This window comes from Phragmites australis, chromosome 24 (genome assembly GCF_958298935.1).
Source record: "Phragmites australis chromosome 24, lpPhrAust1.1, whole genome shotgun sequence".
Taxonomy (NCBI): Eukaryota; Viridiplantae; Streptophyta; class Magnoliopsida; order Poales; family Poaceae; genus Phragmites; species Phragmites australis.
In genome coordinates, this window is record NC_084944.1 from 3,255,704 (window position 1) to 3,269,014 (window position 13,311).

General features: G+C 45.3%; 1 protein-coding gene across 1 annotated transcript; it reads left to right on the plus strand.

Annotated features, from left to right (window-relative positions):
• Window positions 1-10,444: 10,444 nt before the first annotated feature.
• On the plus strand, window positions 10,445-12,463 carry LOC133907783 (AAA-ATPase At2g46620-like). The gene has a single exon (XM_062349879.1). The coding sequence runs from the start codon at window positions 10,729-10,731 to the stop codon at window positions 12,244-12,246; it is 1,518 nt and encodes a 505-aa protein (XP_062205863.1). The 5' UTR covers window positions 10,445-10,728; the 3' UTR covers window positions 12,247-12,463.
• Window positions 12,464-13,311: the final 848 nt, after the last annotated feature.

Genomic DNA, 13,311 nt, shown 5'->3' on the forward strand with positions numbered 1-13,311 from the left:
GCATCTGTCCATGTGATTCGGCCATGATTTTGGTGGCAGCTCAGCGAAAGGAGGATCTGCATGGGTTATAGGGCAGGGCTGCACACCCACAATGACGAGGCAAACCAGATCCGAAGTGTGGTGTCTGGCAAATGGTGTGTGGCGGCGCCCGCGCGCTGTGTTCGAGGCGATGAGAGGCAACCTTGGAGGTGACCGGATCTGGTGCGCTGTTTCGGTCGATGGGTATGTGCAATGCTGTAGCGGCACTGCGGCGATGGGTCCTGCATAGTGGCGGCCTTCTAGGCGCGGTGTTGTTAACTTCGTGGTAGCTTCCTCTACGCTTGGTCAAGATTGGAGTTTCGACGACTACACGAGTCGAGATGTGTTGGGGCTGGCAGCGGTTAGGTTGGTGCTTAGCGATTTGGTGATATGGTGGTCAGATGGCGCTCCGTCAGTGGCGGTCAGGTGCTGACTGCAGCGGGAGTGGGGCGGCCTGCGGGTGGCAGTTTGGTGACGATCGGGTGCCTAGCGACGGCTAGGCCCACATGATGGCGTCTAGACCAGCGAGGTGTGGCCTAGGTTTCCTGGACAGTGGCGGCAGCTAGTCTCGCATGACGATGGCCAGTCCGACACAGTAGGGGCTGGGTCGGCGGTGGTGCCTGATTCTTGTGGCAATGAGCGGCGGCACACAACGTTTGGGAGCTGAAATGTGGTGGGTAACCCTCTATGACAGCGGTAAGTTCGATGCAGCACAGCTCCCACTCAACGGAGGCGGGAAGACCATTGATGCGGTTGGCCTCTATCCAATGGAGCTGGTGGGGCACAGTGACACGGTTGCGGTCGGTCACACATAGCGGCGGCCAATTTCGGCACAAGACGTTTGTGCTCGACAATATGGCGGGTGACGTCGTGGTGGTTCGTTACAGTTATCATCATGTGTTGTGATCCTTTTGTCCAACCGGTCGAGTATAGTTGTTATGAATGCTTGTTGTTTAGTTATTGTGTTTGATGTTGTTTTTCTTTTAGCTGATTATAGCCTCATAGGCTATACTTTTATATTTTTTTCTGCTATATTAATAGAAACGAGCACCGTCTATTCTTTAAAAAAAAATCTACTTAGTATCATGTGACAAAGATAGCACAAGAACATGAGAAAGTTCATGTTCTAAAGTGTAAGCATATATTCCTCAACGACTTGAGCTTTCGGCATACAGGCATATTATTTAGTTCATGAAAACAATTTTTCTGTAGATTTTCTCAGCATCAACCTTTTCCTGTGCTGCTTAAAAAAGAGGAGAGAGAAAAAAAAGCTTCTCCCGGCGAACTCGCGTGGAGCGTGATGGTAAGGTTTCAGGATGGATAATTGTTCCATATCGCTGCTACATCTCAGAATCTAAGACACAAGAATATTCTTGTCCTCAATGGCTCGATAAGAACTTGTGTGTTGTCCTGTCTAATCTCGGAGTTTTTTTAAATAATATTATTTTATTAAAAATTTGCAAAAATAATACTCAAATTGAAAAATTATTAAAATAAATATATTTCGATATAAGTACCGACTATGCACGCGTAGGCACTTCAGGTGTTGATATCCTTAGTGTCAGTGGGTCCCGGACATAAACAATATTTGAAGAAAAATTCATATTATCTTAAATAGAGATGATGTTTTTGTGAAAATTATGTCTCTCGATAGGTCCTATGTTTCATATTATCTTATATGGAGATGATACTTCTATGAAAATTATGTCTCTCGACATATCCTATGTTTTATATTATCTTAGATGGAGATGATGTTTCTATAAAAATTGTGTCTTTGATGAGATCTACAAATTTGTAATTGAATATTTTTTTATTTCAATCCGTTTAGATGTAAAAATGGTTATAAATTTTAGATTTGAAACTTCTAGCCATCTTTATATGAAACCCGGATTCAAATATAAAAGTGTTTAACTACATAGTTGTATATCTTATCAATACGTATAATTTTCATATAAAGATTATCTCTATTCAAGATTATATAAAAAAATTATAAATTTTTCTTTCATTATCGTCTACAGGATATAGCACCTATTCGGATAGACCTCCGAACCTATTGCCACGTAGGATGTTAGCATGCAGAATACCAACATGTCTTTAGCCAACACTCCGCGTGTCGATATGTAACTATTTATATAAATATCAGATTTTGACTATTATTTTTGTAATTTTCTAATAAAATAATATTGTTTTTAAAAAGAAATCTCGAAACTGCTCGTTTTGCTCGGCTCGATAGGGAGGAGCTGTTCATCGTTTTCGTACCAAAAGCTGCGACGCCGATGGCGCGGCCGGATCTTTCCCGAGCGCGGATTATATTCCACAAGTATCGGTGCAGGTTGGATACCACATCTTCACACCTTCGTTGTCAGATGGCGACGTGAGCTTATAGTAACCGTGAAGAGTTTGCTCGAAGAATGCAAGCCACTAGAAGTCTAGTTCTGTTATCCCTCCCCTTGAATAAAAGAGAGAGAAAATCTGTTCTCCACAGGATCTTTGCCAATGCGCTTCACATGGCGTAAGAAACCGGAAGCTTAGGTTATCTAATCCTAATCCCTAAGGCATAACTATGTTACGAGGCTAAGCAAAGCCAACATTTCTTTAAAAAAACGCCGCAAAGTGTTTAATTTATAGATCTGAGCTCGATTAATTTGTTTTCTATCTGACAAGTCAAGGATATCCTAATCGGTTTAGTTGGTGCGTGTCTTTCCCCGCGTATCTTTGAGAAATTTGGCATGCATTTCTGTTGACCGATAAACACGAAGCAAGAAGAGAATGCGCTTCCCAACAAGAGTTCTGCTGATTTACACGTCTAGTGTCACGAACTGAAGCCAAGTGTTCATTCCTTAACCTCCAAGAGAATGATACGGATGAGTGATGAGTCATGAATGGGAAGTAAAACGCCATACTATTGTTATGCCGGGTGTTTGAGTATTGTTACGAACTAGTATGATTAATTGTAACCATATATGGCAGTTGCTTGTTTGTTAGGGAGAGATGTCTCCCCAACGAGCAAGCACCCGTTCACCTTGTACATAATCGACACAAATCAATGCAAACAACGAGTGAAGATTCGGTTATGTTGTGTACGTATTGTTATCACTATCACATCGTAAATCAATAGGTTCTCTGTATAAAATTAAGGATCTATATGAGATATAATTCTCATCAATCATAAAATACCTAGAATCTCTAATAGTATACTTATTTACAGCTTTTTTAAAACAAAAGGATATACTCCGTTTTTATTGAAAGCGACAAACACAAGTCTTTTATATATTGGGGTTACCAATTACCCAAAAACATACGAAGGTAGCTACTAGCAAAAGCTAGAAAGAGCAAGCACAAGCTATCCTATTACACGAACATCACATCTAAAATATTGTTTGAAGACAGCTGGAAGTTTTTCACTCGAAGCAGCACCTTTACTGAGATTTGTTCAAACTTCTCCTTATCATTTACCTTCAAAAGGAGATTCTACTTCTATAAGTAAAACATAGTAGCATAAACGACATTAATAAACTGATTAGAGAAAACTTTTTGGATAGCTATTTTGTTCCTGACTCCAAAGAGGCCAAGCTTTGCAAACAAGAAAAGGGCTAATTTGTAATTGACATCAAAGATATCTACGATTCAATCCTACAACAAATTATCAACAGAATTTAGCTGACCCTCTCAGCCAAACACATTTGATAAGATGCTCCACACAAATCGCGCCAACACATAATTGAAAAAGATGTGATTAACGGTTTCAGTACAGCCACACAAAACACAACAATCGCTCTCTTGTCAGTGTCTCTTTTTCAATTGATGACCAAACTGAAATATGTTCTGAAACAATTGCCAGAGGAAGATCCTTATTTTCAATGGTAAACGACACTTCCAAAACTTGTCAGCTACCCTATATCGAATACCACAAGAAGCAAGAAAGTTATATAAGAATTAAGTAGTGAACATCTTAGAGGGAGACAGAGTCCATTCAACACCATCCATCTCATGAGATGGACCTCCTGTAGTAAATCTTGCAATAAATTCCAAACCTGCATCTCCAGATCTCCAAAACTCCTTCCAAAATCCATATTCCAGCATCCTCTGCACAATTTGTCACCATAGTAATAGGATTGGAACATACAACATAAATCCTAGGAAATTGAATCCTCAAAGGAGTGTGTCCTAACCACACATCATTCCAGAACTGTGTTAATTTACCATTTTCTACGACGAAGGACTTCGGCGAAACCTTCAATGACAAAGGGCACCAAAATACTTCACAAGACTAGAAGAATATTTTCTATGATTGTTCGGACAACATGCACGATCTAAACACGTAAAACTCCAAGAATGAGATCTAGATCTAGGGTATACTCGAGTTTCTTGGTTGAAATCCAAACGACGGATGACTAGAGCTAGGAAACGACGGAAAGATGGTATGGGAAGATTCACCTCAGCGTAGAGGAACTTTCTATTGGATTGAAATCCTCCGAGGGAGCTCTGATCTACCGATTGGACTCTTGGAGAAGTTGAGGGAGCTTAGGGAGGAAGAACGCGTCTCCGGCAAGCGAGAAAAAGAGGGAAGACCTCAGGGAAGTCTTTCGGAAGCTCGTGGAAGGTTCCTCTGTCAATCTCGATAGTCGAAGCCATCAAGGTGATCTCTTCTTCTCTCTTTAGGGCTTGAGTGAGGGAGAGAATGGGAGAGCAAAAGAAAGAGGGAGAGCGAGAGAGTGTGTGATCGATCCCTTTAATGGATGCTTTGTGTGCTAGCGGTCAGACCGTGAGGAGTCCCGATTAGATTGTGAGAGTGGTTTAGTGCTAAAAGTCTCATTTTTTTTCCTTTTTCTTTTCTAATATATATGCGTAATTAGCTTCTAAGCTATTTTCACTTTCAAACACTCACCTATATGTAGAGGAAATACGTAAAAGTTCAAAATGCATAACTTTTGAAACGTGCTTAAACTCAAATTGAATCACACAAAACATAATGCAATTCTGATTAGACGTGCCTAATTACGTAATTAACATTTTGGGATATGATACACGTGAATATGTATGATTTCGCAAAATGATTAAGCACATTCAGGATCATATAGTATAGTTTTATTAGAATCCCCTATAATTATCTATGAAGATAATACAACTTGTATTGCTCAAATAGATATGAGTTATATAAAGAGCAATATCATGAAAAATATAGCTCCTAAATTATTTTATCCCCTACAAATTACAGAAAAGTGAAGAAATAAATACTTTATAAATATCTTATGAAAATCTAGCAGATTTCTACATGAAATCCTTACCAACATCTACATTCTAGAAATACGTTTGCGGGATTAGTATGAGACGACTTCAAAGATTGTAAAGTTTAGTGAGAATAAACTCATAATTTACAACATGTTAATGATTATCAGATTATGAGTATCACAATCTTTTTCTTTATGAATTTTTTCAAATGGTTTCTCCTATAAAGTTTTTAATGAAACACTATTAATACAGGTGTACATATATACTATATTATTTTCTCTAAATAATTTTCTTACTGGATTTTAAAGTAATTTTCAATAACATATTATCAGTATATTTCTCCTCATATTTTCTCATCGGGTTTTCAGAAAAGTCTTCAGTATGTTGTATACAGATGACAATCGATCAAGGAGAAATGTTATAAACTAATATGATCAATTTTAACCTTTTGCTTGTCCATTAGGCAGGGGTGTCTCTCCAATGGGCAAGCACCTGCTCACCTTATATATAATCGACATGAATCAATGCAATACAAGCACTTAATTTCTTTCTATTATTGATTTTATCTATGTCTTTACGGTATGATTTCACTCTACCGTGAGGCGTTGGATCTCAAATGAATGGTCAAGATTTGATGCTACAATATTTCGTTACTGTAATTCTGGTACAGTGTTTACCACTGGAATACTGTTCACATTCCCTAATTTCACCAGAGTGAAGCTAGGATTTGGATCCATCCCGGGCAGGGGGCAACCACGTCCCGTGACGATTCGGCCGCCCCGGCCGTGGGCTTGCGATTTGGCGGAGGGGAGCGGTCGAAAGCGACCGGGGAATCCGGACGTGGCAGCCGCGGTGCTGCGAGGGGACTGGATGCGCACGCGCCGCGCCGCCCAAGTCCCCCGGCGCCCCGGCTCGTGCTCGTCAGCGACTCAGCGTCCCCTCGCGCACGCGCGCGGGATTGACCGGCGTAGCGGCCTACGAAGCGAAGATGCGTGCCCACTTCTCCGGACCTGCCCGTCTGCACCTGCCGCGCCGCGGTGGTACGTGCGTTTACGCCGTTGCTTCCTTCCGTTCTCGCCTGCACTAGTGCCTCACACGCATCAGTGAGCCTTAAACAACACGAGGATAATTCTGACCTTCTTGACCGACATTAGTAGTTAAGTACCACGGTAACAGTGATGTCACGGCGCGAGTTAAAGCCCAGAAGACCAGGGTTTTTTTTTTTGCGAGGGTGGGATTTATATTAGAACTAAGCACAGTACAATCCCATTTTACAACCAAGACACCAGAAAACAGAAAATTACAATAAAATCTTCGTGGGTCATCTTCTCTAACCTCCATCTTCGTGCCCTCCAGTCTGCCGCGACGAACATCAGCACGCCACACGAAAACAGGATGAAACCAACCTCAAAAGATGAAGCTCAAACCTCCAACCGAATACGACTAAGGACCCCCAAACTTTGGATTGCCGTAACAGCCAGCGCCACGACATCATAGCCGAGACGCATCTATTTCTGAGAGAGAGCATCGACGGCCACCTCGCCGGATTCAATCGAGAAAACAGCAGTCTGGCACCACCACCATCTAAAGAGAAGACGTTGAAGGCCCAAGAAACACATCTAGCGTCGCGAGACCAAACTCCGACGAACTAACAACTCACATCCAAAGAGGGGATAATCCCCCCCCCCACCTACCCATTCGCAACACACATACTACATCATACCTAGACAAGCACCCGCCATGACCCTTACCAGAGCTGACGCGGAAGCTGACGAGCTTGCAGACGACCAACAAGGACAGCAAAAACCAACGAGGTGTCACCTCCATTGACACTTCACAAGGCCACAACCTACACCTACTAGATCACCAAATCTACAACCAAAAACACTACCTACTACCTATCTAACCACACCGGACGTCAATCCACCCATTTCCCACTCGCTCCAAACGCGGAGAGACCATCGAAGGAGGAGAAACGATGAACCGACACCGGGATTGACGGAATCACCTTGGAGACGCCTTTTGATACTGTAGCAGGGAATGAGAGGATACGAACGAGTCAGCCTTATGACACAAGAAGACCGGGTATTAACATACCCAAAATGGAGCCTCAGCTCGTACCTATCACTAGTCACGCTTGACTACTTTAGCCCGTGTTTGGTTGCCCGTATCAGGGGCATCTTAATTCTGCTTGTGCGTATATTCTTACAGAGAAGGTATTTGGTTGTCTGCATACACTGTTTTCTTCTATATTCACAGATGCAATTATACAATTGGAGCTTGACTTGGTGGATACGCTCGAATCAAGTTTCTCTATGGAGTCTAGACCGATGGATACATTACATATACTACAATGTTACAACGGGTCTACTCATTAGTCTTAGTTGCAAGATTATTGTATCCGTCCATATAGACAACCAAACATTTATTGCATCTGTAGATGCAAGGTCACTATATCCGTCCATGCAAACAACAAAATATTTTTCTTTTCAGAGTTACTGTATCCGCTCAGCCTACTTCTACTTATCTAAAATATATCTTGCAGCTCTACGAAAACATATAAAAGCAACTAAACACATCCTTAAAAGCATGCCATGCTTCCTCAAAAGGACGCAGATCAGTTTCTCAGGAAGAAACAAGTTGGCAACGTTGTCCAGTTGAGGTAGAGATGCACATTGGCCGCGTTGATCGGGAGGATTTAGACTCAGTATTCTTCATGTATGAGTACCACAAGAAGGGGAATTTTCACATTTGGGTGCACTATCAAATAGTGGACCGAGATCAAGTATGTATATACAGATGTGAAGTTGTATTTTCGGGTAACCGTTGGATGGCCAGAGTTCAACTACCAATCTTGGGTGGGCACGTTAAGCTAGTACTTTTTAAAAAAATGACCAAATCAAAGTTGGCCCCTGATTAGGAGAACCACCTGTACGCCATTTCTTTTGATATTTGTCGCCGATGAATTGTGACTATCGTCACGGTCTAATCAAGTCAGCGATAATGTTCAGGTGGTGCATCAAACAAGCGAGGACATGCTCGAAGAAAGCTTGCCCCCGAGGCCTCCACGGTAGTTCAGACCGTAGCTCGCCCAGTTGTTTTCTTCAGGCTTTCAGCAGCGTTTGCAGGTTTCGCTACAATGCATGTCTCAGTGACGAAGAGAATCGAAACAATAGTAATGCACTAGTAGAAAATTTTAACCTACAAACATGATTAAAATAAACTGATTACTACTGAAATTTTGATTTTACTCCGGTGCATGTGCACCATCATCGTAGCTCTATTTAGCTTCGCACTGCATGGCTATGGTTGCTTTGTCTTCGAGTTGTGTTGTGTGATAGTTTTTCCTGCGCAGAGGGGTAGGCATTTTTCTTTTGCATATACAATATACATTTCTATTTACGCCCGTTTTCTCCTCGCAGAAGTCCTGCCATGTTTTTGTATATACTATAAGCTTTTGTTTTTTAAAAAAAAATACTTCTGGAATAATGCACACGTAGTTTGACGCCAACTTTATTTAGCAAACTCCGTAACTTGCTGTCATCGTGTTGACATGACCTTCTAAATTATGTTTGACCAACACAGCTACTGAAATAAAAGTCTACCGTGAACGAGCATGATGCTCGATGGCAAAATCGCAGGGAACGAGGTTCGATCCCCTCTGTCTTAAGGAAGGGCCCGGTTCTTAAAAAAAAGTCTACCAAAGTACCAAGTCATGAACTCAAATTCGTAACTTTTATGCAAAACAATTGAAAATATGGCAACTGTAAGCCCACTAGAGAGGATCGGAGAACGAAGACGTGGTCATCACAAAGAAAACCATGCAGGGAAAATTACAAACTGCCAGTCGAGCAGGCAGACTTGTTTCAAGTTTTTTTAGACTGGAGCTGGACGTCTGTTTTGATGTCCATTATTTATAGTCTCCGGCCTGAAATATTTTCCTGTTGTCAGATCTACCCATAGAATCTGACAGAGGAATGCTCATTTGCAGAATTTTATAGAAAAAGTATCACCATTGGGCGGAATAAAGTCAAACACGATAATCGCCAGTTTTAGCTTTTGGCGTGGATCACACTAGTCATTGGAGACCACAGCTGGTGCAGTGGTGCAGAACTGAATCTGAGTAGTATATGATCAGGATTCATCCAGGAGATTAGTCACATCAATTCTTGGTTTATATGGAACGAGCTGACAGGTCACATACATGATTTGCGGTACGCGTCCTAATCAGTGCTATTCAAACGCCCTTCCAAAAGGACTGTTAGGGCAAGTATGGAATTTTCCAATCGGTTGCTGGAATCAAAAGATGTCGGGTCTGTTGGGTTTGTGCCTCCGGTTGGTCAACCCAATATTTGGCAATGTCTAGAAAATTTAGATTCTATTTGTAAAATTTGACTTGTCCGACCAAAATTTGGTCTGTCCAGCTACAGTAAGCAGCAAGTCCAAGGCCATCCACGGGCGAGCCTCCATTCCACAGTTGACATGTCACCTTCTCATTGGTTGCTTTAAATTTTATGCTTTATGGATTAAGAAGGTTCAAATGGCTATAATTTCTAAATTTTATATGGTTTTGTGATCCATTTCGACCATGGTATTCCTTACCATTTAACCAATAAAACAAAATCTGTAATGGCTATATATTGACACCGAGTCAGCACTAGTAGACGTTGCTCCGCCAAATGTTGATTTGGTATATCAGCTCTTAATCCGGCAAATCCCCATCACAGCTCTGCTGCAGTGCAGGTTGTATTTGTCTGTAAGCCATACGATGCCTTTCCGTAGTTCCAAACAGAATATACTGCTAATGAACAGATGAACTCAGATTCGTCTCCAACACGTTTACACTCTCCTAGGGATTGACGGAAAGAAACTAGAATTTTCTTCGAGAATTCGTCAACCACTTGCCTGTTCGTGTCCGGCTGTTCCACTTACACCAGATCATCCACCTGGACAGGCCACCGAGTCACCAACGCATACCTGAACGGCAAAGTCCAAACGATTTCGCGGGAAATACAACTCTGTATTCTCTTAGCATACACAATCTATCTCTATATTTTATCTCTCTCACCTAATATTCATTTGTTCATTGATTTTTTATATATTTTATAATTTTTTATATAAATCTTTAATACCAATCTCAATAGAAATGAATGTTCGTGAGAGATAAAGTGTGCGTCAGCGAGGGCTATTGGAATTTTGTTGTTCACCCGCGATTCACCCGCTGGCGCCTGCTCCTCGTATCCCCCCGTCTTCTTTGACCCGCGCACGCCACGCCGATCCCGACCAAATCCCTACGCCTCCCGAGAAACGCCGTCTCGGGCTTGGGCTCCCTTAAAACCCCATACCAGCATTCGATCTCTTCCCCTCTTCTCTCCTTCCTATCGGGCGGGCGAACGAACCGACGCGACCGGATCAAGGCGCGCAACCGCGCGGCGGCGGCTCCTTCGAGGTAGGGAGGGAGGAGAGGGGCGCGCCGCGATGGCGCTGGAAGGCGGCGGTGGTTGGGGCGCGGTTGTGGTGGTGGTGTATGGGGTGATGGCGGTTGTGGCGCTGCGGCTGGTGATGTCGTACAAGTCGGCGGCGCACGCGGTGCGGCGGGCGTGGCGGTGGGCGGACGAGTGGGCGCAGGTGTACCAGTACTACGAGGTGCCGCGGATCGGTGGCGACGGCGCGGAGAACCCGCTGTTCCGGAAGGCGGCGGCGTACGTCGCGTCGCTGCCGTCGCTCGAGGACGCGGACGCCGCCTGCGTGCTCTCGTCGCCCTCCAAGAGCAACGACTTCTCGCTGCAGCTGGGCCCGGGCCACACCACGCGCGACGCGTTCCTGGGCGCGCGCCTCGCGTGGACCAACGCCGGCGCCGACCGCCTCGTCCTGCGCGTGCGCCGACACGACCGGACCCGCGTGCTCAGGCCATACCTGCAGCACCTCGAGTCCGTCGCCGACGAGATGGAGATGCGCCGGCGGGAGCTGAGGCTGTACGCCAACACCGGCGGCGATGGCGCACGGTGGTCGTCGGCGCCGTTCACCCACCCGGCCACGCTCGATACGGTGGCGATGGACCCCGAGCTCAAGGCCCGCGTACGCGCCGACCTGGAAAGCTTCCTCAAGGGCCGCACTTACTACCACCGGCTCGGCCGCGTGTGGCGCCGGAGCTACCTGCTCTACGGTGCTCCCGGCACCGGCAAGTCCACCTTCGCCGCGGCGATGGCGAGGTTCCTGGGGTACGACGTCTACGACATCGACCTGTCCCGCGGCGGCTGCGACGACCTCCGCGCGCTGCTACTGGACACCACCCCGCGGTCGCTCATCGTCGTGGAGGACCTCGACCGCTACCTGCGCGGCGGCGACGGGGAGACGGCGGCAGAGAGGACGGCGAGGGTGCTCAGCTTCATGGACGGGCTGTCGTCGTGCTGCGGCGAGGAGCGCGTGATGGTTTTCACCATGAGCGGCGGCAAGGACGGCGTGGACCCGGCCGTGCTGCGGCCTGGGCGGGTGGACGTGCACATCCACTTCACCATGTGCGACTTCGAGGGGTTCAAGGCGCTGGCCAGCAACTACCTCGGGCTCAAGGACCACAAGCTGTACCCGCAGGTGGAGGAGGGCTTCCATGCTGGCGCGCGCCTCAGCCCCGCCGAGCTCGGCGAGATCATGCTCGCCAACCGCGGGTCCCCGAGCCGCGCGCTCCGCAACGTGATCAACGCGCTGCAGCACGTCGCGCCGCCACCGCCGCCCGCGCAGCCGCAGCGAGCGAGCTCCGTGGCGCGGCCGCCCAGGCTGACCTCGAGATGGTCCGGGCACCTGGACGACACCAGCGCGGCGAGCCAATCGCCCCGGGGCGGGGGTGGGTTCGCCAAGGACGCGCCGATCAGGGAGCTCAAGAAGCTCTACGGGCTGATCAAGTATAGGAGCCGCAAGGACGTCGGCGTCGTGCCGGTGGACGACGCGGCGTCGCCGAACGGGCGGGGCAGCGACGCCGGCCCTGAGAAGGACCGGTGATTAGCTAATTATTTAAAGGAAGCATTTTGGCTTTTTTTTTGTGTGTTTTCACTTTTGATCTAGTTTTTTAAGTACATTTTTCTGCTCATCTAAAATTTAGGGGTTGTACATTGGTAGTAGGAAATATCTTATCTGAAAGTTTGGGGACCTGTAAACTGTTCTGCACTTCGATCCAAAAGAAAATTCCAGTAACAATGGAAAGAAGAAGCATACAAAATTGTGTTCATCTGAAAAAAAGAAACAAGTTCACAATATTTGCTCGCCACCGGTCCCAAGTCCCAGCCCCCTCGCCGGCTGGCTCCGTCCGGCGGCAGCCTCGAGGCAATCGACGCCGATTCCTTTGCCACCCGCTATGTGCCGCTGTCAGCGGGCCATGGTTGAAACAGAAAGGAAAAGAACTGATACGACTCCAACCAATTCTCCATTGCGATTTGATTATTCACGGGCTGCGGTTGCAACCTTGCCATCAGCCCATCAAACCGCTTTCAGGTGTAAGCCTGCGTTTGTTCAGACTTCAGAGCTTGAAATACGCTAGCATCTACGTGTGCTTAAGCTCTGTTATAGGCGCCTGTTAAACAATGTGGTGAAGAAAAATAATCCTATTCGTTAGGTGCTTCCATTGTAGCAGTTAGTGATGATGATTATGGGCATTGTTTTTGCGAGCTAATGATGGGTAAGCGTACATGTACAGCCGTTCACGAACCTCCAGACTTGATGATTGTGCTGGGCACTCCTGTGCTGCCTTTAAGTTCCAGTATATTATGTATGGGAATTGCTAATTTTTAATTGAGTGAAAATAACGGTATATTTCACTTACAACAGCAACTGTGGATAAAGATCTAATGTCTGATAAAACACTGATTCGTAAGGAAACAATATTTTTCTATAGTAGAGATATATATAATTTTTTGGTGCCTGCTAGACCCCTGACTAAGTACAAATATAAATAGATGTACGATTAGATGGATAACGCGTCGAGTAAAATAAAACTCTAATTTCAGTCGATTGAAACTAGTAAATCCGATTTTGTATTATTCTTCAACATAAAAAGTTTCAGTATTGTAT